Source organism: Mus caroli, chromosome 9 (assembly GCF_900094665.2).
Source record: "Mus caroli chromosome 9, CAROLI_EIJ_v1.1, whole genome shotgun sequence".
Taxonomy (NCBI): Eukaryota; Metazoa; Chordata; class Mammalia; order Rodentia; family Muridae; genus Mus; species Mus caroli.
The window spans coordinates 56,551,206-56,576,030 of NC_034578.1; the positions used below are offsets into that span (position 1 = coordinate 56,551,206).

Here is a 24,825-nt window from a genome sequence, read left to right on the forward strand (position 1 = left end):
GGTTGCTGAGAATTGAACTCAGGACCTCTGGAAGAACAGTCAGCGCTCTTAACCGCTGAGCCATCTCTCCAGCCCAATAATGAAATTTTAAGCCAATTCAGTCAGGATACACTTATGCTAGTCTCTCTACTGAGAATTCTGTCACTTTCCCTGTGCTAATAACAGTAGGCAGCCTACTTCCTATGTCATTTAGGGCTCTGAGGCCCCTGGCAATATGTTCTCCAAGTTAAACAAAGCCCCATACTAAATGGCCAAACTAAACAAAGAAGGCATACATCATCAGCCCTTGGAAAGACTTAGATATTGGATCTTGGGAGTAAACCCTGGCCTATTATCTGCCTTTTCAGTCTTTCACTGATGCTTGTCTTTATCAAAAAGCCAAAGCAACAGAGTTGAGACCATCTGAACACAGGATCATTCGTTTCACCAGTAAAGCATCAAAGAGCAAAGTAATGTTCCTGCTTGTTACCTATAGGAAGTCCAGAACTTACATAGTCAAAGCCTGTCCTGTGCCTGAGCTGGCAAACAACTTTCTCAGGATAATTGAGTATTTTTGTCTTACTTTTCTATAGTAAGTATCCATTTTGAGCATACTCCTTCCCAAACCACATAATGGACTTGTGCGTCCCACTCTTCTCATTCCATCAGTATCTGTTCCCCTTCCAACACTCCTTCTCAAATACTCAACTGTCCTGTTTTCTCCTTTGGGAAGATGAGTGATTCAAGTCACCCTCCCTGGAGTTCATGTGCACTAATTCACATGCCACCGTGTCCAGGACAAGTGTCAGGTACAGGCTTACTCTCATATCACAGGAGCTCTTGTTTCACGGCTCCTTCCTACCTGTCCACATTAAGTCTGACCTTACCAACAAACCTAAGAGATTTGTCTGTCACAGAATGTGGTTATAGAAAATGCAGAAATTAGTGCTGTGACTAATGTAGGCAGGAAGCTCACCCTGTGGTGGACAAAGCTAAGAAGTGACGAGTACTCTAAAAAAGAGCCGGGCGTGGTGGCGCACGCCTTTAATCCAAATCTTAGTTCGTGAGTCACATCTATTCTATGATCGAACACGACACCTGAGCATTTTACTACAGCTGTCCTATTTAAAACAAATAAGCCAGGTGCAGAGGTAGGTGGGCCTCTGTATGTTCCTGGCCGACCTCGTCTACATAGTGAATTATAGGCAGCCAAGGCTACATGCTGAGATCCTGCCTCAAATAAGTGAAACAAGATGACACTACACAGAAAAAACAAAAATTCCAAATGTGTCCCTAGAGAGGAAACTTGGGATGGGAAATTCGGCCATTCATTATCCACAGGTTAGACTACCCTAATGTTATTTTTTAAAGAAAAAGCAGCAGCCGAACTCATGATATTGGGACTGGAGTGCAGCTCAGTTGTAGCACTTGTGCACAGTTAAGCACAAGTAAGGCTCTATCCTCAGCATAAGAAACCAAAGTAAAAGGTGGGGGTATGGGGGATTTTGGGGATAGCATTTGAAATGTAAATGAAGAAAATACCTAAATAAAAAAAAAAAAGAGCGCACGCCTTTAATCCCAGCACTCGGGAGGCAGAGGCAGGCGGATTTCTGAGTTTGAGGCCAGCCTGGTGTACAAAGTGAGCTCCAGGACAGCCAGGGGCTATACAGAGAAACCCTGTCTCGAAAAACCAAAAAAAAAAAAAAAAAAGAAAGAAACCAAAGTAACACAAGCTATATTGGTCTCAAGCTAATAAAACCAGGTGTCTGTCTCTGAGCTAGGAGATTTCTGTTCCTAATATGATCTCCAGGAACTGAGGATCTGCTATAAAGTATTAAACTAGAAGATCACACAGACCCAAGTTCCTCCTGAGTGCATGTCCACTTCTGTTGCAGCTGTTTTCTCCTAATTTCAAACTGTAGTCTATAAGCAGCAAGTATGTGTGCAGTTAAAAACCCTAGTTTTAGGATTACTTGAAACTAGAGATGCTTACTCCATATTTAGTTTCCAGTATCGTCTTCCTTCAATATGGCCTGGAACATGTTACTCAGCTTGAAGGTGAAAAAATCCCACGTAAGGAACTAAATCCCCAGTGCTTGGCCTGTGAAGCACCTAGTCTAGGGCAGACACTACTGCAGAAGGAAGAAACTATCTGTTAGCGTTTACATGTCTCACTGCTTCCAGCAGGTATGTCAACCTGTGGCCTGTGGGCTGCATACATTCCAGCATAGGTCAATCTGTCCCAGCACAAAATGGCAAACATCATTGCGTGCGTGCGTACACAAGGTTTTGTTATTCAATTGTTCTGTTCTTGAGCATAAACTTTGTAGGTGATAACTTCATGCTGCAATGTTAAAAGGGTGGACATGCTGGTTGATGTCTAAGAGAAAAAGACACTTACTCTACTGCTTTCTTGTAGATCTCGATGGCTTTATCCAGGTCTCCCTGCAGTAAATGGATCTTCCCCAACATTATGTAAGTCAGGTCATGCTTGTTAAGCTGGAGGGCATTGTGCAGTTGATCTTGTGCCTAATTACAGTTTAATGGAATGAAGATAAGCAGATCAACGCCACTGTAGGACAATGGAGAATGTGATTACAGAGCTCTGGTGCACTTATGTGGGAACATCATGTCTGAGAAAGTAGCTCTCACAACCTAAGCATAGCCTAGCTAGCCTTGTTCAATTCATATAAGATGATCAACTTTATGCATGTTTTCTGTTTGACATTTACACCTATGACTTAAACTTTATAACCCCAAAGGGACATCATAGTACAGTATACAATACCACCCCAAACTTGATCCCACCTATACTCCTGACTACCTGTACAACCTTAGCCAAGCTGAACCAGTTTTCCTTGACAGTGTGAAAACAAATGAACACAAAAGTTGTTCTTATTTACTTATTCAACAAATACTTATTGAACGCCTGCTGGTCTAGATGGTATAGTAGAGTTAACACAAAAAATTAAGGCTATGGCTAGGACTGGCTCATGAGGCCCTGGCTTCAATCTCCAACATCACACAACAAAGAATAAATGTAATAACTTATTGCTCTGGAGGAGCCTATATCTTAGTAGATAAACAAAAAGGCTTTTGTTCATTCACTGACTCAACAAGGGCTTCTATAAATGCCAGGACTTGTAATTGTTTAGCCTGCTGAGTTTTATAATAAAGCTAAATAGAACTTTTTACCTCAGTAGAGGACTAAAGACTAATCCTGCCTCTCCTCTGACTTAACTACACTACACTAGCAGGAACGTGCCTGGTCAAACTGTTCTCTGAAGAGAACAATTTAATCATCTATACAAAACTAGATTCATCAAGAAACTTTTGTGTCCCCCCGAATATATATTTTATTATGTCTTACAAAAAGTAATTCTTACACTTCCATTGTTAAAATGCAGATTTTTTTCATAGCTCTGAGAGATAGACTAGGTTTTACCATGATCTTGCAAAAAGATGTCAGAGTTATTAGCCTTGTTGGATTGATATCAGTGACAGTCTTGATGGCAGCAGAAAAAGAACAAAGCTAAACAGTCCTAGGTTATAAAGGAAAACTCCCTAGTCACCATCACTACCTTCCAGGAGTCTCAGAAAAATCATCTATTCATCAATTAAGACATGTGCCTAAGGCTGGAGGCATGGCTTCATTCCCAACACCCAGTTGGTGACTCACCCTTCTCTAATTCTAGTTCTGGGGGAGCTGCTATCCTAGCCTCCAAAGGGACCAGGCACACATTTGGTGCACAGACATGCATGCAGGCAAAACACCCATAATAAAAAATGTCAAGGCCGGGCATGGTGGTACATGCATTTAATCCCAGCACTCGGGAGGCAGAGGCAGGCGGATCTAGGAGTTCAAAACCAGCATGGTCTACAGGGCTAGTTCCAGGACAGTTACAACTAGGAAAAGAAACCTTGTCTCAAAATCACCACCTCTCCCCACCAAAGAAAAAACAAACAAACTAGTTTATCTGTTTCTTAGTCTGAGCACCAAAGTAAGTTAAAACATGCTGTGTCTGATAGCAAAGTCTTATTTAGAGTACAGAGTTCAGAGTAAAAAATACACTCACATCAGAAAAATAAAGTCTCATCATAAAACAAAATACAATCCATTTAAATTCATTTTCACTGACCTTAAAAGCAAAAATGAAGGCCAGGTGTGGTGGCTCATCCTTTTAATCCAAGCACTCCAGTGGAAGAGGCAGGCAGATCTGTGAGTTTGAGGCCAGCCTGGTCTCAGAGTGAGTTCCAGGACAGCCAGAGCTACACACAGAACCCTGTCTCTAAAAACCAAACCAAGCCAGGCAGTGGTGGCACATGCCTTTAATCCCAGCACTTGGGAGGCAGAGGCAGGTGGATTTCTGAGTTCGAGGCCAGCCTGGTCTACAAAGTGAGTTCCAGAACAGCCAGGGCTACACAGAGAAACCTTGTCTCAGGGAAGAAAGAAAAGAAAAAAGGAAAGGAAAGGAAAGGAAAGGAAAGGAAAGGAAAGGAAAGGAAAGGGAGAAAGAAAGAAAAAAAAGACAACAAACAAAAAATCAAAACAAACAAAACAAAAATCAGTTGTTGTCAAATCATAAGATGGTTCTTATGGTCTTGGACACCTTAAGGGGGGGGCGGGGGGAAGAGTGAGAGAGTGTGAGTGTGTGTGTGTTTCTTTGAAACAGTGTCTCACTAGCTCCAGGCTGGTCTCAAACTCAGATTCTTTTGCCCTTAGCCCCTTGACTGGTGAAATTACAGCAGTATGGCACAGTGACCTGCGAAGGTCCACGTTTTGATAAGTGTCTTACTAACATTAGTTTCTATACTAAACCATTTTAACAGGAGGTAGAGAGAAAGAAGAGAGGCGGAGGCAACTGGACTGCCACTTAAATTCTATAATAACCCCCCAATTCTTTTATTTATTTATTTTTAAAGATTTATTTATTATTATATGTAAATACATTGTAGCTGTCTTCAGACACTCCAGAAGAGGGTGTCAGATCTCATTACGGATGGTTGTGAGCCACCGTGTGGTTGCTGGGATTTGAACTCAGGACCTTTGGAAAAGCAGTCAGTGCTCTTAACCGCTGAGCCATCTCACCAGCCCCCAATTCTTTTTTTTTTTAATCAAAAGTAGGAAAAGTGAGTGATGACAGCATTGACATGGCCATAACTATAAAAGGCAGGTTTCACTGTCAAAGCTCAGCAGATAGAGACAATCAATACACAACGAAATGGGCAGGGCTCTTGTGTGACAATACCCACAGTCAACTGCAGTCAAGCACTCTCACCACTTGCATGAATTAATCACCTTGTTGAGCTGCTTTAGGTAAGTGTAGCACACTCCCAGGTTATGGTAGATCTCCTGCATGCAAAAGAAAGCACAATGGTTAGGTGTTAGTCACTGCAAGCACAGCAGCCTGCACACAAGACTGTGCTTGTTCAGCAAGGTGTGCCTTTTGAGGCATGCATTACAGTCAAGGGCTTTTGTGTTCATAAATACTTGTGATTCTACCAAAAAAAAAATCCTAAGTGTATTTTTTAAAACTAAAGCTATAAAATGTATGGTTGGAGTGATGGCTCTGCAGTTAAGAGCAGTGGCTACTTTTGCAGAGGACCTGAATTTTGAGTCGTAGCACCCACATAGCAGCTCACAGCCTGTCTGTAACTCCAGTTTCAAGATAACTCATGCCCTTTTCTGGCCTCCAAGCAACAGGCATATGAGGTACACAGATATTCATGTAGATAAAGACACCCAGACACATTTTTTTACAAATTATAAAATGCAAAAAGAGCAGGCAGACTCTTCCGAGATCTAAGTTGTTCTTTATGGTCCATACTTGTCTCCTCTGACCACTTTTCTTTCACAGCAGCCTAGGATCCAAACATTGTGTCCTTTTCTAAGGAGAAAACCCCCTATAGCCCCTGCTTCGTGGACTACAAGCTGGGAGCTCCACTGTTAAGGAATTCCTGTTTCCCTACTTCTGGATACCTGGGCCTTTTCTATAGAATCTGGAATTGGAAGGCGCTCTGGCCAGTGACAACAAGTACCACCTTCCCTAGTGATCCAGGAACCAGTGGTGCCACCTGCAGCCACTGTCATAAATGTGTATCTCTGACACTAATCTGTTGAAATCCATAGCAGAGGGCAGAGGACAAATTCATTCTTCTTTGTAAAGTTCCTTCCTATGGCTTTTCTACACTAGAACCAGAACTACAGAGCTAAGTACCTCTAGCAGTGTAGAAAGCTGTAAGACTCTCTAAATACATTCACTAACTACATACTAAATAGTCCTTTACAAAAAAGTTTGCCTACCTCTGACCTGCATGGAAAAGAAAGATGAATCAAAAGGCCGCAGTAACTACCTCGGCTGCTGATAACTTCTAATTCTAGTTTACTACAAGACTGACATGTATCTTCTGGCCTAAGTGTTGTGAAGTCTCTGGAATTCCTTTGTAATAAACTGACTTTATTAGCAGCTTTAGAAAAGAAACCAGGAGTAAGGAGGATGTTCCTGGAAGGCAAGAGGGCCAAGCACCTGTGAGTGGCAGGGATGCAGCCCTGTCTCAGGAACAGACCACAGAGCTCAGAGAAGCTAGTTTAATGTGTTCCACACCTCCTCAAACAACAAAACAATGAGTGATAGAACTTGATGCCCGTTGTTAGTGATAGGCTTGATGCCTGTTGTTGTCATATACCTTACTTTAATTCTCTAAGAAATTCACAGCATCGGTATAGTTTTTCCAGTTTTATAGGAAACCAAAGCTCGGAGAAGTTAGTTTCCCTAACCCAGGAAGTGCCAGTGCTGGGGCGCTTTGTCTTCTTTCTTTAGTTGTGTATCCTAACTATGTACACACAGCGTCACAGACTCATGCACCCAACACCATCCGATCCAAATACTATAACATTTCACTCATAAGTACTTCAGTACATGTTTCTCAAAGACATGATCTTTAAAAAAAAATCAGGGCTAGAGATGGCTCAGCACTTAAGAGCACTGGCTGCTCTTCCACTGGGTTCAGTTCAAAGCACCCACATGGTGACTTACCACCAACCATATGTAACCTCACTTCCAAGAGATCCAACATCCTCTTCTAGCCTCAAAAGCACTTTACACATGTAGGCACACAGACATACATGTAGCCAGAACACTCATACACACAAAATAAATTAAATAAATATTTGAAAAAGTTGTTTTAAGCTTATAATACTATTATTATCCACCTGAAAAAAGCAATCCTAAAAACTAGTCTGTCTCATGAAGCTCTCACATTCTAAAATTATTTTTTTACTTAAACCACAATAGAAATAATGTCTACATTACCAAGAACTGTGCCTTCAATTCAAGCCTGTCTCCAAAACTTGTATATATTCCATTTCATCAGGGAATACACCTTTCTGGCCCTTTAATGCTCTCTACATACACTAATCGCTAACTCAGCCCTGATGAATCTCTGCAGTAGGTGATACCTGAAAAGAAAGCACCAGTACACCTTCAACAGCTAACAGCCAGCGCAGGAAGTATGCAAAGGCAAACAGAGGAGGGTGGAGTCAAATCCATCCCTCATAAAAGCCACAAGGCTCCTGTCTCTGACAGGAAGTGACAATGAGTGTAGCAGACAGTGAGAGGATGAGAGGAGCTGCTCATCCTCCAGAGACCCAGTCCTCTTCCCTTCACTACAGCGCCCCTCTCCAGTTAGGAATGGCTCCAGATTAAACAAGCACTTTCCAGCCTTCCTTTCAGAGGCTATGGCTGATGAGATACAGCTGAGGTTCCTTTGGGACTCGCTCTTCCTTGCTTCTTTGAGCTCCTTTCAATGAATTAATACTTCTGAGCTGCAGCAGGCGCCATTTAACTAACCATGAGTAAGTCTCAGCCCTGAAATTCTAGGACCACAAATTAATGCAAAAACCCATGATATGGGCTGGAGAGATGACTCAGTGGTTAAGAGTGCCGACTGCTCTTCTAAAGGTCCTGAGTTCAAATCCCAGCAACCACATGGTGGCTCACAACCATCTGTAATGAGATCTGACGCCCTCTTCTGGTTCATCTGAAGACAGCTACAGTGTACTTGGATATTATAGTAAATAAATTAAAAAAAAAAAACAAACCCAAAAAGATAAAAAGATAATTTGTATTTACTGAAAAATGATGTGACTAGAGTTAAAAAAAAAAACAAACCCATGATATGGGTTCATGGAGGGAAAAAACTCTTTGTAAAGGCAATGTTTAGTCTGACTTTGTTTTGTACTTACACATAATTCCCAATTTACATAAATGCATGATGAAAATAGGGGAGATAAGGAAGGTGAATATGCTCAAACTATGAAAATGTCACAGTGAAACTCACTGTTTTATATAGTTAATATACACTAATAAAAAAGAGAAGATGATGAAGGGAAAATAATCAGAAGAGTCACTTAAAGTTTTCATAACCCAAAGAAAGAGGCAAAAGAAACAGCTGCTGACTGCTAAGCAGATAGGGTAAAATATGCAAAGTACATATGAAGACATCTCCTGCTGATGCTTACGAACTCCAAATGTACCCACATGACCTCTAAAGCTCTAGGAAATGACATGGGAAAATCACGGCTGGAATCACACCAGTACAAACCTGTCAGCAACACTAACAGCTGCAAAATATAAACCAAGGTCTACAAAGCTATGCAGAAATGCCATGTTGAGGACAGAATCAAAGACAGTGAACATCTAAGAGCTCTAGCCAAGCGCTAGGCAGTGGCTGAGTACCACTGAGGCAGACCCATCTCTCTGGGTTTGAGGCCAGCCTGCTCTACATAATGCATTTTGGGCCAGCCAGTGCTACACAAATTGAGACCTTATTAAAATAAAAAAAGAGCCGGGGGGGGGGGGGGGGGGCACGCCTTTTAATCCCACACTTTGGGGGCAGGGGGCAGGCGGATTTCTGAGTTCAAGGCCAGCCTGGTCTACAAAGTGAGTTCCAGGACAGCCAGGGCTACACAGAGAAACCCTGTCTTGAAAAACCAAAAAATAAAAAATAAAAAAAGAGCTATTTGCTGAGAAAGCAATGCTGTTTCTCACTTACCCAGTCTTTCTGGTTAAGTTTAGCTGCTTCATTATATACTTCAGTGGCAGCTTTGTGTTTTCCCAGAAGAAACCTGTGAAGATACATTTCCTATAATTATTACTTCCTCGATTCATTACTTTTGGTTTGTTTTTGAGGCAGTTCCTTATGTGACTCCAACTAGCCCCCAATGCACTGTGTGACCAAGGATGACTTGGACCCGCGATCCTCATGCCTCCAGCTCCAAGTACTAGGATTACGGGTGTGCACTGCCACACCCAGCTAACCTAAACTCCTGTAGGATTAACTCTACAAATTCACATTTTACACATGTTCCAGAGCTAAAACTTGTATAAGTGTTTTTCAAAAAGTTGAGCTGGTTGTATGAGAACGGCAGGGGGCACCATTGCGCCCCAAAAGCAGAAGCTCTTGAGGCAGAGCTTGTGTCAGCGCTGTTCTAAGACAGTAAGGTCATCACACACCAATGTTGGTGGCATTCTTCTGTAACTACTCTCTGTAATGTTTTATAAAAGTAGACAGCCGGGCGTGGTGGCGCACGCCTTTGATCCCAGCACTTGGGAGGCAGAGGCAGGAGGATTTCTGAGTTCGAGGCCAGCCTGGTCTACAGAGTGAGTTCCAGGACAGTCAGGGCTATACAGAGAAACCCTGTCTCGAAAAAGCAAAACCAAAACCGAAAACATAAAAAATAAAAATAAAAGTAGACAAAACCAACAAAAGGTCAAACCATATGCCATGGAGCATAGCCGCCATCATCTCTCAACCTGACCCAGTAAGGGCATATCCTTTTCCTCCTCAACCCATGTCCCTTTTTGATCATGAATTTGAAGAGAACTGAGTTCTATATGAAAATGATGCCAGTAAGAAAGGCAGTGTGGGGAGGAACATGGAGATGGCACTGCATGGAACACTAGGGTGTGAAAACATTTATGAAGACTTTACAAGTATTTCCATAGAGGGATCCGCAGGCCATGTGCTCAAAATACCTCACGTTTACTATATGTCAATATTCCACCTAACATCAAAACAACAAGCTATGACTTGCCCATGTGATTATAGAGGAGTTATGGGATAATACACTGTTCTCATCCAACTAGAAGGTCCGGAGTTCCTTAATACTAGCTGACTTCCAGATTAATCCATGCTCTTCAAGATGAAGCCATCATACTTATTACTCATTGTCCTACATAGCAATCATCTGGCTGATACAGCAATAAGTTTTCCCCAAAAATCACTTCAAGAGACAGCATTTTATGTGGTCTTCTGTGATTGTTCCAGTACTCACAAAGATCTGGCCACCTGCTTGAGATTATCAGCACACTGTGGGCTGAGAACAGCACATGTCTGAAAGAGTTCTAGGGATTCTTGGATATTTCCTTCCAGGCGAAAAATCAGTGCTGCCAAGTAATAGAAAATACAGAAAATAAGCCGTATTCTTAGAAGTAGAGACTGGCATCAGAAAGACTGGAGGAGGAGGAGGAAGAACAGCTAAAATCAGAGAAAGCCTTTAATCCAATCAGTCATCACTAGATGGGTAGAAACAAGCAAAGTGTTACTAAGAGGAAGCCCATAGTAAGCTGAGATTTACCCATTCTGCTTCCAGCATCTATACCCGGATAACAGGTCTTTTACAAATCACAGAAATTCTTTATAAGAATAATATTTTGAAGGGCTAGAGGTGGCTCAATTTGTTAAGAGCATTTACTGCTCTTGTAGGGGACTGGGGTTCAATTCCTAGTATCCACATGGTGACTCACAACCACTTTTTATTTTATGTATATAAGTGCTCTGTCTACACACACCAGAAGAGGGCACCAGATCCCATTACATATGGTTTGTGAGCTACCATGAGGGTGCTGGGAATTGAACTCAGGATCTCTGGAGGAACAGTCAATGCTCTTAACCACAGAGCTATCTCTCCAGCCCCTTACAACAACTTTTAATTCTAGTTCCTGGGGACCCAATGATCACTACTGGCCTCCACAGGTACCATGCATGTACATGCTGCACAGACATACATCCAGGCAAACACACATACATGTAAAAAAAAATTTTTTTTTTGGTATTTTCGAGACAGGGTTTCTCTATGTAGTCCTGGAACTCACTTTACAGACCATGATGGCCTCGAACTCAGAAATCCACCTGCCTCTGCCTCTGCCTCCTGAGTGCTGTGATTAAAGGAGTGCGCCACCACTCCCGGCAAAATAATTTTAAAATATATTTTAAAAACATGTTTACCCAATGTCAGGCACTGGCCTCCAGATGTGTGCACAATCCATACACAGAATTATGTTCAAATTTCAAAGGATAGTAAATAAGACTTCTCTGAGACGTTATCTGAATTTAAGTCTTCCCTAGGTTGTTTGGGTTTTTTTGTTTGTTTGTTTTCCAAGAACCTGGGCTAAATATATTTTTCCAGTAAGGAAAGAAACAATATGTCTTACCTTGGACATAGATAGCATATTCACATAGCCCCTGAGTCTCCTGAAGCTGCTCTTTGATCACAGCCTAAAAGAGAAGAATAGCTGAGTAGGGGTTAGGTGTTACCAAAGCAGCAGTAGAGGCAGACAAGGGACATAAAACACCTAGGACATAGACAACAACTAAAAATGTGGTTTCATCAGGAGTTTTGTTTTCATCTCAACTCTTATGATCACTTATTTCAGAATAAGATTAGCAACCTAGGGGCTCTCAGAATATTCTGTATGTGCATCCCTCATTTAGAAATACTTTTAGGGTTGGGCATGGTGGTACACACCTTTAATCCTGGCACTCAGGAGCAGAGGCAGGTGGATCTCTGTGGTTTGAGGCCAGCCTGGTCTACAGATCTAGTTCCAGGACTACACAGAGAAACCCTGTCTTGTAAAAGAAAAAAAATACCTTTAGTACTTGCTGCTCTTTCAAAGGACCCCCGATGGCAACTCACAATTGTACAGATAGTACAGTTGTGTAACTCTGTAACTCCAGTCTCAAGTCCCAAGGAATCTGATGACATCTTCTGGCCTCCTCAAGCAATACTTGCTTGAGACAAACAGGTAAGCAAAACACCCCCACATAAACTTTAAAATTTCTGAATAAGTTTTGTATTTTTGCATTATATGCCATGCACTGTGGTATGTGCCTACAATCTCAGCACTCAGGAGGTGGAGACAAGAGGATCAAGAAGTCAAGGTCAACTTCTACTACCTATTGAATCGGAGGCTACATGCAACTGTTACAAACAAAACCAAAAACCACCACCAACAACAACCAACAAATAGGAGATAAGAACTTCATAACCCTAAAGTCTAAACCACTGTCCTGACCAGACATGGAGCACACACCTTTAATCCCAACACTCAGAAGGCACAGGCAGGTGGATCTCTGTGAGTTTGGCCTGTTAACAAGTTCAAGGCCGACCAGAGATACAGAGGAAAACCTCATCTCAAAAAATTAAATTTAAAATAAACTACTATCTCGTCCATAACAGAAAAAAATTTCTCAACCCCTAGTTAAAATCTAACTAGGCATGCTAGAAAACCATGAGAAAATTTTCAAGCAGCATGGCAGATGCTAGTGGTTCTCAGGAGAGAACAAATCACACGGGCTCTCTGCTGTGACAGACCAGGCCCAGGTGCTTAACTCTCAAAAGGCAGCATCGACAGCCATCCCAAGAGGATTAAGAAAGGCTTCCCAAAATGAAAAGCTTCAAACTGTGCTGGCAAGGGGCAGAAGAGGAGCTGAGGCAAATACGAGGGTGGGAGAGGGGACAGAGTGTCATACTAAAGGGTTTGAGTACAATGAGAATCCCCACAGTAAGCAGGAAGGAACCTGCTCCTATTTGCTATGTAGAAACACACTGAAAAGAGACAAGATCGAAGTCAAGGCTGGTAGATAAAATATTGTTTAGATTAAAATAATGATGTTTAAAGCAGGAAGCTATTAGCTGCCACACGGTGCTGTAGACACTGACAGTGTCTGTCTGCCCAGCCTGTCTCTTACCTTGCAAGCTTCATAATCCTTCCGGATATAGTGGAGATGGATCAGCCAGTTCTGTTTCTCCACAATAGGGAAGTCTGGAGCTAGAGAGCATATTTTGGCAAAACAAACAATACAGTAAGTGTTAAATTTTCTCCTTTAGCGGAGTTCTCATGTCTAAACCAACCACAAGCAATTACAATAGTGCATTAAATTCTTCATGGAATTTGGAAATGTATGGAAATATCTTGTTTTCTTAATTTTATTTATTTTGTGGCTCCCCATGCGTGGGTACAGTACTATAGCATACATAGAGGACAATTTGAAGAAGCTGGTTCTCTCCTTCCACCATGTGGGTCCTAGGTATTGAAACTGGATCAGCAGACCCACACACACATACATTAAAAAAAAAAAGTTTTGAAACCAGTAAAAGAGGAAGCTGGGGATACAGCTTAAGAGCACTTGCCTAGCACGTGCATAGTCTTAGGTTCAACCCCTAATACCACAAACATTTCAATGAAAATAAACAGCCCTATGGATGGCAGAACTAATGTTTTTTGTTAACAATATTCAGGTATTTCTCTAATATCTGATGACGAGGAGGACATCCCATCCAAAGTCCTTGAGAATCCCCCAGTGACAGTCACAACCTGAAGTCAGTCCTCCTAAAGTGTCACAGGTTAGCAGATGGAGGATTCTTGTTCCTCTAAATCAACAACAATACATCACCTCTGAGACCAAAAATGTAGCACTTCACAGTCTGGGTCTTCACTAGGCTTCCAAGGATGAATTTTTATAAAATCGCACACTAGCTAAGCATGCAATATCCATAATCCCAGTAATTGGGAACTAAAGTATAGAAAGTGTCCCAAGTCAACAGCCATGGGTGCAGGCCCATCTTAGAAATAAATATGGCATGTTTCCCTCAGGAAGCTCACAAAGCAAGGCCCTATATCTCAAGGCAAAAATTTTTAAATAAAAAGTCAATGTGCCAGGCAGTGGTGGCGCACACCTTTAATCCCAGCACTTGGGAGGCAGAGGCAGGCAGATTTCTGAGTTCGAGGCCAGCCTGGTCTACAGAGTGAGGACAGCCAGGACAGCCAGGGCTATAGAGAGAAACCCTGTCTTGAACCCCCCGCCCCACAAAAAGTCAATGCAACACTTACTTAATATATACATAAAATTAGTGGAGGTCTGATTTGTATAAGAAAGTAATGTTTATAACACAAATAGAAATTAGTGAATACTGACATAATAACCAAAATCCATTTAAATACATTACAGGCCAATAAAATCTAATTGGATAAAATAAAAACTAGTCATTGTGTAAGAGCTGGGCCATGGGGCTGGAGAGATGGCTCAGTGGTTAAGAGCACTGAATGCTCTTTCAGAAGTCTTGAGTTCAATTCCCAGCAACCACATAGTGACTCACAACCATCTGTAATGGGATCTGATGCCCTCTTCTGGTGTGTCTGAAGACAGTGACAGTGCACTCACATACATAAAATGAATAGATCTTTAAAAAAAAAAAAGGAGAAAAAAGAGTTTGACCATTACTGGTTTTCCTAACACACTTTACAAAGCTCTGGTATGCATGAAACAGAAACACACACAGATTCACACACATGTATAGACACATATATAAAATAAAATTAAATACAGACCTTTTTTTGACCTAGGTTTTTGAGATTCAACAGATGCAGGAACCTGAGTTTTCTGAAATGAAAGAGGATGCCTGTGTTAAAGCAGCACTATGTATTGCTAATTGAAAGCACATTCACATATCAAGAATGACCAGTAACTCACCAGTCATGTATTCAATTCATAGCATGAAGAAACATAAAGAGGCATTCTGAGTATGGCTTTATACCACACGATTCTTTAGCTATCCAACTTGCCCATAGTGCTTAATGCACAGTATATGTTTATTTATAATGTACCAAAATTACAATGTACAACATACACTCATATTAATATACTAAATTCTGAAATATCTCATAAAGTATGTTTAATGTTCTTCTTAGCAGCCAAATCAGAAATTTTTTTCAACATTTGTATATGTGTGTACATGCATATGTATGTACAGAGGGGACATCATTCAAGAATCTTTTGTCCCCTTCTGCAATGTGGGTTCCTCATGAGGATATAACTCTTGTCAATCTTGGTAGCAAGCCCTTTTATCTTCTAAGCCATACCCCCAGCCATGGTCTCTGTTTGATAAAATGAAGGTAGAAAGCTCAGGCAGTAAAGAACCTGTGGGACAGGCTTGAAGACCCAAGTTCTAGGTACCAAGAAAAAGCTGGGCATAGCATGTGTGAAATCTCGAGACAAGCACTGCTCATCATCACCAGCCTAGACAATCATTAGTTCCAGGTGCAGTCAGAGACACTGGCTAAAAAAATAAGGTGCAGAGCAATTGAGGAAGATGCTGGATATAAAGATATTGTACTAACTTAGCACTGTAACTTATTAGAAAATCTTTAAGTGGATTTTTCTTTTATCAGTTCCCTAATTTTATACATCATATACCACAATAAGGGCCAGTTGTGGTGGCACGTGCCATTAATCTTAGTACCCAGGAAGGCAGAGCCAAGAGTACCCAGGCAGAGTTGCTAACCTGATATATCTAGGACAGCCTTGCTATACAAGTGAGACTCTGTCTCAAAACAAAAACAAGAACAGCAAGACTATTTATATACCTTAATATAAGGAGGGAAATATTGGTTGCAACATTTTTAGAAGCAATAAAGGAAAGTGTCTGAAAGATTTATTATTTTATGCATATAACCGTTTGCCTGCATGTATATACACCAAGTGTGTGCCTCATGCCCACAGATATCAGTAGAGGCATCAGATCTCCTGGAACTGGAGTCATGGATGTCTGTGAGCCATCACGGGGGTGCTGAGAATGGAACCTGGATCCTCTGCAAGAGCAACAAATGATTGTAACCACTGAGCCATCTCTCCAGCTACAAAACAAAAACTTTAATTTTAAAGGGTATACCCCAGACTGGCCTAAAACTCAGGATCCTCCAACCTCTGCCTTCAACATATACAACAGTGTGCACCTGAATAACTGGCAAAAGAAACTTCACACTCAGCTGCACCTTAAAGCAAGCATGGTAATGCATGCCTATAAGCCATCACTTAGTAGGCTGAGAGAGGGTGATATCCAGTTTGAGGCTAACCAGGATAGAAACACAGGCAAACCCTGTTTCACAAAACAAAACAACAGGAGTGGAAGATGGCTTGGCTGTTACGAGTACTGAGTAATCTTACAGAGGACCCAGGTTCAATTCCTGGCATCCATGTGGTGGCTCACAACAGTCTGTAGTTCCAGTTCCAAGGGATCCAGTGCCCTCTTCTGGCCTCTGTCGGCATCAGGCATGCAAATCATGCACTTAAACATATTCAGACAAAACATCCATACATGTGATCTTTTGTAAGAAATTAAGTACTGCAGGAGGGATAAGAAATTGCAAACTTGGGCTGGAGAGATGGCTCAGTGGTTAAGAGCACCGACTGCTCTTCCGAAGGTCCTGAGTTCAAATCCCAGCAACCACATGGTGGCTCACAACTATCCGTAATGAGATCTGACGCTCTCTTCTGGTGCATCTGAAGACAGCTACAATGTACTTACATATAATCAATAAATCTTAAATAAATAAATAAATAAATCTTTAAAGAAAAAAAAAAAGAAATTGCAAACTAAGTAATTCCCACTGAAATCCAGCCCTGGCACAAGAAAATCTAATGGGCTGGGGTGACATGCGTGGTACAGTACATGCCTAGCATGTATGAGACCAAGTCTAATTCCCAGCACCACAAATGACAACAGCAATAATAGTAATAGTAGGCACACGTAGAAGACTCAGAATGTCAATTTATAGACTCTTAAGGTTTTTTTGTTTTGTTTTGGGTTTTGGTTTTTCAAGACAGGGTTTCTCTGTGTCACCCTGGCTGTCCTGGAACTCACTCTGTAGACCAGGCTGGCCTCGAACTGAGAGATCCACCTGCCTCTGCCTCAGAAGTGCTGGGATTAAAGGTGTGCGCCATCACTGCCCGGTAACTCTTAAGTTTCTGAAGAAATTACATTAAGAAACGAGAAAACAATTGGAACGGAGTAAATTTGTAAAGTATGTAAGTATTGTCAGCATCAGAATACAAAAAGAAAAAGTGTAGCTCATGGGATTGCCAAGACAGAAGCATGAAACTAAAATTAATGTAGGAAACAGGCAGACGGCAATGGGTAGTAAAGTCTCTGATGACCCCATAGCTTGCAGGAATAAGTATTCATGTGAGGCTTCGTTCTAAAATGTCTTTGATAGTGATGAAAACAATGCTATGTGGCCACTTCCTCCTTGAAGAAGGAAGGAGGATATTAAGATTCATGAAGCTCAAAGTTCCAAGATGCAGACACACAGGGTCATAAAAGCAGTAAATAGTTGCTGTGGAGACAGTCTGGGGGGACTCACTGAAAGCTGTACAGGAATGCAGTCACCTGCCAATCAACTAATAGACTTTTTATTGCCTTAAATCCGTGACTGATCAGTCTTCTCTGGTGGATATCCCACAATAATGGTGCCAGTATCTTAAACTTAGAATATTAAGCAGATTATTTTATCTTTTAGCTTATGCACTGAGATTTCTTCTCTGTACTGAGTACTCTGCTGGTATCACTCTGTGAATAAAATGGCAAACAAAAGAGACCCCTACAAGAGACAGCACTGCACTATAAGACTGTCAACCAGAAGCAACTAATTTGTCTGTTTTCCATGGTGTTTTTCAAAAGACAATATAAAAAAACCCCCACTAAAATCATTCATTAGTTCAGGACAGGGTTTGAAACCCAACAGTAAAGGACAAGGCTTCATGTTTTTATTAGGGATGTCTCCAAAGTTAAATACAATTACAAACATAGTCCTCAAAAATCAATTACTGTCAAAAAACTAAAAATAGAATAATCAGTCCTTGCTCAATGGCATATACCTATGATCCCAGCACCTTGGTACTGAGGCAAGAGAACTGTAGTCTGATCCTAGCCTAGGCTATATAAGAAGACCCTATCTCAAATCAACAAAACATCGTATGATCCAGCTATCCTCCTACTAAGTACATACCAAAATAAAATACACTCATTCTACCAAAGAGATACTGTGTTCTTCATCTACTGCAGCATTCTTCACAGTATCAAAGTAGATAGTCAATGGAGTTACCCAAGGATGGATAAATAACAAGTGGGTAAATAAACTGTGGTATGTGTTAAGGCCTAGGTAAAATATTAAGGTCGAGATGGACTGTTAAAGCCTAGGTAATATGTTAAGGCCTAGGTAACAGATACTTGACTACCCTGCCATTATAAGGAAACTCTCTCCTATCTTTCTGCTGTTGCTAGGAAACTTTCTAATGCCAAGATTGATTACATATTCTGTTATGTTATGTGCCCTTGAAAACCAGTTATAATAAAAAGTCAACAGAACTGTTTTATATAGTTACCCACAATAAGCTTGGATCTGAACCAACTACCCAACCGTACTTCCTGTACCTGTGTTCAAGTTTTTATGGGATAAGCTGCCACCGAGATGGACCCCAACATAAGAAAGATACCCGCCCCAATATAAGAAACTATTTGGAATAAAACTTTCATTCTGAGTAGTGGTCGAGTAAAGTTTAACTTCCCAAAACCTCCCTGGGAACTGACATCCTACTTGGCAGAAAGAGACATGTACACAGGTAACTGACATCCTGGTTGGAAAGTTAAGACATGAATATTAGACAAGTCCCATCCTGATAGAGAAGTTAGGACATGAATATTAGACAAGGCAGGTTTCCTGCCACAGTTGAATACCCCAACCAATGGGAACAGGATCAATGTACAACACAACACGTTCCTAAGGAAACCCCTATCCCTAAATCCTGATTGGTGAAATAATTTGGCACAGATGTTTGTGGATTTGGAGCTTAAAAACCCTGTAAGATCTTAACTTGGGGTCATGGCTCAGTTCCCGAATCTGGACCATGGCCCTGGTTGACCAGCATCTGCTCAATAAACTATCCCTGTCTGACTGAGATCAGTGTGTGTGTGGTTTGTGAAGAGATTCCTAGACTCCAGTAGTATGCATATATTATTTAGACATGAAAAAGAATGAGGTATAATCTGTAGTACTGTGGAAAAATTATGCTAAGTAAAATATGCCTGGCAGAGAAAGCAAAAGCGTGTTCTCACTCCTATGTGGAAACTAAAAAAGCTGATCTCAAAGGGGTAGCACACACCTTTAATCCCAGGCAGCCTAGTCTACTCTCTAGTTCTAGGTCAGTTGGGGATACACAAATAAGCCCTATCTTTACAAAAAGCAACAAACAAAGTTGATTTCATGGAAACAGAGAGTAGAACAAGAGGTCGCCAAAAGTTAGGAAAGGGAAAAAATGGAGAGAAACATTCAATAATATTCAATAACAGGAGCCAAATACCAACAGACAGAAGCAAATGCTTATGTAGGGGCTACTGTTTGCAACAGTTTATATGCTGAGATGGAAATGGTGATGACCCTGACTTGACCATTACACACAGTACACTTTGTACCGACGTATCATCATCACACTGCACCTCATAAACATACAACTATAAGTCAATCCAAAAAAAGGAGCTAGGAGTGATGACGCACTCCTGTAATCCCAGAAGTTGAGGGATTAAAGGTGGCTAATCCGTAGCCAACATGAACTACAGGTGCAAATACCATGTACATACAAGACTGTCACAAACAAGCAAAGTCATGAGTGATGCAAAAAATCAGTTACTACTGGGTCAGCCTGAATTCACACAGGCTGTTGTAGAATTAACTAATGATTTAAACCAGCTGAGTTCTGAAACAGGGCTTTTCCGAAATCTAATCGCAGCTGGGAAAACAGGCCAGTCGCAGTGAGAGGGCAGAGGCGCTGAAAGGTTCCCGGCTTCATCCAATTAAATTACCAATTTATGGGATATCAAAAACTGCCTAAAGAAGGTGCAGTATCCCCCACCTCACGCCCACCCCCAAATCCTAAGAGTAGGAAAAACATCATTTCCAAAAAACCTCTCTCTTCTGCCCAATCCCAAAACAGACGAAGCGCTGCACACAGGTCAGCATTCGCCAAACGCCCAGCCAGGCGGGGAGCTGGACCGCGCCTCCTCCCGGAGGGACTACTCGGCGTACGCCCCGGCCCCGCCACCCCAGCCCGGCCGGCCGCCCCGGCCCGGCCCCGCCTGGCCCGGCCCCGCCACGACGCCCCGCCCTGAGGCCGCCACTAAGCCTCCGAGAATCTCTCCGCTTACCATCCCAAGCTTCTCCTCAGCCATCTTGGCTCCGCCCACCGCTTCGTGACCGGAAGCCGACCGTTTCCTGGGCGACCAGCTGAGCCGGAAGTCAAAGCCAGGGAAGGAAGGAGGAACCTGAGCCCGTAAGGAGTTGCGAGTGCAAGGCCAGGCTGTGAGGTCGGTGAGTTCCAGGGTCTCAGCCACAGATGGATGGCTTAGTTCGGAAGGAATAGGTGAGGGGACTCGCAGCCAGAGCTTAGATAGCTCTGTACCGGGCTGGACGAATTTAGAGTGGAGCGTGTCAGTTAGATATTAGACAACGAAGTTTATAACTTATGTTTCCAAGAGATTTGGTCTATGCCTTACATTGGCAACAAAATTTTTCAATGACATTTTGTGAGGAAAATATGCTTTCATCACCAGTGGGAACAAATTGGTCAAGCTTCCAATAAGAGCAGCTTAGCCACGACTACCAAAATTAAAAATGCATATAACCTTAACCCAACTGTTTAAATTATAGGAATTTATTCTATACATATAGACATAAGACATGGCTTTATATACAGAGGTATCCGATGTATCATTGTTTGGAATAACCAACACCCGAAAAACAACCTAAATACCCAACAGTAGAAATCAAATAAATGATGTGTGGCATTTGAAAAAAAAAAACTATTTACAAGGTAAGAGAATTGCCAAGGTATTCTATTATCAGATAAGGACAATGTGCAAGAAATGTATATAGTTTCTATGTTAATAAGAAGAAAGCAAAACTAAGAATATTATGTACACAATTCTTTATTAGAAAATATTTCAACTGGGCGTGATGGCGCATGCCTTTAATCCCAGCACTTGGGAGGCAGAGGCAGATGGATTTCTGAGTTCGAGGCCAGCCTGGTCTACAAAGTGAGTTCCAGGACAGCCAGGGAGAGCTATACAGAGAAACCCTGTTTCAAAAAAAAAAAAAAAAAAAAAAAGAAAAAGAAAAAGAAAAAAGAAAATATTTCTAGGTTCTCTCTTAGGGAAGAGAACTGTATAGCAGGCAAGCAAATGACAGAGGTAGACTGTTTAGAACTTTAATTTTACTCTACATGGACATAGTTTTTTGTTGGTTTGTTTATTTTTGAGACAGGGTTTCTCTGTGTAGCCCTGGCTGTCCTGGAACTCACTCTGTAGACCAGGCTGGCCTCGAACTCAGAAATCCATCTGCCTCTGCCTCCCAAGTGCTGGGATTACTGGCGTGCGCCACCACCGCCCGGCTTGGACATACTTTCTATGCCAGTAATAAATTAATGAAACATACCACATAGCATCCGGATTGTGGTAACTGCTAAGAAGAGGAAATGTACAACAAGCAGCAAGAGAAAGAAACCAGGGGCTTCAACCTAGACTATCATGGAAAGCATTTTCTAGGTAAGAAATAGTTTACATTACATCTAAGAACTAAGGCATTGTTAGCTGGAGGAGATAGGCTGAGGAAGCATGTTGACCAGGGAAGAATGCTAAGCAAGAAACTGTGCCAAGACCCTGAGCTGGTGTGGGCCTCCCAAGACCACAGGAGTCTACTTTGAAGAGCAGTGGGAGGGCAGAGAGAGTTCTGAGCAAGGAATGAACAGCTAAAGAGTTCTTGTTAAGTACTGAGTACAGAATGAACTACAAATGCCAAGAATTAGGGCAGGCTGGCATGCCTTTAATCCAAGCTCTTTGGAAGGCAGAGGCAAATGGATCTTTGTGAGTCTGAGACCAGCCTGATCTACACAAAGTTCCAGGAAGGACAGTCAGGACTATGCAACAAGGCCTTTTCTCAAAATATTTAAAATAAAATAAAATGGATGCCAAAAATGATAATCTAAGAGAGACTACTTTCCTTAGAAAAAAGAGATGGCACAAGAGATAGAAAACCAGGTAGGTGGAGGCACACACCAGCATTTGAGAGGCTGCAGACAGACCAGACATTCATAAACAGCATTAGTAACATAGTGAGTTCCAGGTTAGCCTGCCTGGCTTCATAAAATTCTGTCAACAGATAGACAGACAGACAGGCAGACAGACAGACACATAGATAGATGAAATCCTCTTTCTGGATAGATGGGTGGGTGGATGGGTGGAGAGACAGAAATAGAAGAGTAGAAAGAAGAGTCCAAGCACAGTGGCTCATACCTGCAATCCAAGCACTCAGGAGGCTGAAAGCAATAGGGCTTCCAGGAATGTGGGGCTACCGTGCGCTACATGTGGGTTACAGGTTAGGCTTGGCCACATGGTAAGACCTTATCTCCAAAACAAACAAGCTGATCACAATGACACTAGTCTGTAATCCAAGCATTCAGGAAGTAGAGGCAGGAGGATAACCCTCAAAATAGACCAGTCCAGTCTTGAAGATTTAAAAGAAAAAAAGCAGGTAGAGGTTACATATGAAAAAGGTAAAGAATATTTGGTATGCTACCATTTGTGGAGTGGTGGGTCAGGTAAGAGCACCAGTGGCTCTTGTAGAGGACTGGGGTTCAGTTCCCAGCAGCCACATCAGGCATGCAGCTCTCTAGTGCTTGTAACATGGTACCCTTCTGGCTTCTGTGGTGAACATATAAACAGTCCTTCATCTACATGAAGACAATAAATCCTTTAAAAACAAAAAGACAGTGGAAAGATGGCTTAATGGTTAAGCACACATGCTCTTGCAGAGGAGCCTGGGCTGTCTCCCAGCGCCACACTAAGGCTGACACTGCCCACAATGGCAGTTTTAGGGATTGTCTTCTAACTACCACAAGCACCAGGCACATGTGTACAAGAACATAAATGCAAGCAAAACACTCAGAACACAAAATACATAAATATAAAACAATTGTCAAAAGAAGTGGGACATGTTGGCGTAAGTGGTTACTATATAAGCATAATGGAATGCAAGGCACAAAACCAACTAACAAGAAATGAAAAGCCCATCAGGTAATTTTAATAGACACGAGAAAGCCAGACAGCTTCAAAGTAGCTAAATGAAAAGAACGCACCTTGAAAACAAGAGGGAGAGGAGCAATCCAGCACCTAGAGGATAATAAGCGGCGATATACAGCACTCGCCTCAGGAGACAGACTATGGACACGAGAAACACGGGAATTACCCAGGTTTAATGAAAGACACGAGTGTGAAAAGTGCAGCAATTTCTACACAAACAAGAACGGGCTAGAGAGATGGCGCAGCAGTAAGAGTGGTTTCTTCTTTTCCAGAGCTTCTGGCGGGGCTCCGTTCACAACAACAAACTTGGCAGGCAGTTTTACAACCACCTGTAACTACATCTCCAGGGATTTGATACCTCTGGCTTCCTCTAGCACCTGCACTCATGGTCACACACCCGTATGCAGGCACACACATACACATTTAAAAATCACAAAACGTTTTTGAAAAAGAAAACATACCTGGGTTTATCACAGGCAACTTCCTAAAAATTAAACCAACACTAGCCATGGGAGGAGGGGCATTTAAAGGCAGAAAAAACTTGAAATGAGCCAGGTGGTTCGGGCACACACCTTTAATCCCAGCACTCAGGAGGCAGAGGCAAGTGGATCTTTGAGTTCTAGCCCAGCATGGTTCACAGGGTGAGTTCCAGGAGCAAGGGCTACACAGAGAAATCTTGTCTAACAAACAAACAAAAACAAACTGGAAATGATCAAAATACCCAAGAGCTGAGTATAATTAAATAACTGAAAGAATGAAATGAATTAGAATTCTGTACACAAGCCATACTCATTTGGGAAGTAGAGACTGGAGGATCAGAAGTCCAAGGTCATCCTAAGCTACAGAGCAAATCTAAGGCCAGCCAGGACTGCATGAGACTGTCCCAAACAGAATTTAACTATTAAACTATTCTCTATCCAAAGATATCTATCACACACAAAAAGCAAAAGACTTTTTTCAACTAATGGAAAGTCAGAGTGATAGAGCACTTGCCTTGTTGGTTCAATCCCTGACATTCAGGTGATACCTTAGAATTTCTGGAAAATGCCAGGCAGTGGTGGCACACGCCTTTAATCCCAGCACTCAGGAGGCAGAGGCAGGCAGACCTCTGAGTTCAGGCCAGCCTGGTTCCAGGACAGCCAGGGCTACACAAAGAAACCCTGTCTTAAAAACCAAAAAAAAAAAAAAAAAAAAAAAAAAAATTACTGGAAAATATGAATAGTGTGTACTCTCAATTTTGTAAATATATAAAACAAAGCATAAAATTATAAAGTACAGTATGTCATATATCTACATATACATATATAATTTCTAGTTCTACACAGTCATATAGAACAAAATAGGCTATTTAAATTTAAATTTATTGAAAGTAAAAATTTGTTTATACTAGTAACATCTTAAGTGTTCAATAACCAATTAACACCATATTTTCAAATCCAATGTATATTCTTGTACTGGCTATTTTTGTGTCAACTTGACACAGCTGGAGTTATCACAGAGAAAGAAGCTTCAGTTGAGGAAATGCCTCCATGAGATCCAACTGTAAGGCATTTTCTCAATTAGTGATCAAGGGGGAAAGGCCCCTTGTGGGTGGGACC

The 24,825-nt window shown here is 41.7% G+C and overlaps 1 protein-coding gene across 4 annotated transcripts in view; it reads right to left on the reverse strand.

The window, feature by feature from the left end:
* Bbs4 (Bardet-Biedl syndrome 4) overlaps positions 1–20,392 on the reverse strand; it is a 28,936-nt gene extending 8,544 nt beyond the window's left edge. Inside the window, exons 1-8 of one of the 4 annotated variants that reach the window (XM_021171612.2) lie at positions 20,300–20,392; positions 14,652–14,703; positions 13,012–13,091; positions 11,475–11,538; positions 10,316–10,427; positions 9,034–9,106; positions 5,279–5,332; positions 2,381–2,508 (exon numbers count right to left, since the gene is read on the reverse strand). In XM_021171612.2, the coding sequence (XP_021027271.1) occupies positions 2,381–2,508; positions 5,279–5,332; positions 9,034–9,106; positions 10,316–10,427; positions 11,475–11,538; positions 13,012–13,091; positions 14,652–14,703; positions 20,300–20,323 (587 nt within the window). In that variant the 5' untranslated portion in view covers positions 20,324–20,392. Of the gene's footprint in view, positions 1–2,380; positions 2,509–5,278; positions 5,333–9,033; positions 9,107–10,315; positions 10,428–11,474; positions 11,539–13,011; positions 13,094–14,651; positions 14,704–20,299 lie in introns of those variants that run through there. The other 3 variants (XM_029481823.1, XM_029481824.1, XM_029481825.1) reach the window with 3 other exon arrangements.
* Positions 20,393–24,825: the final 4,433 nt, after the last annotated feature.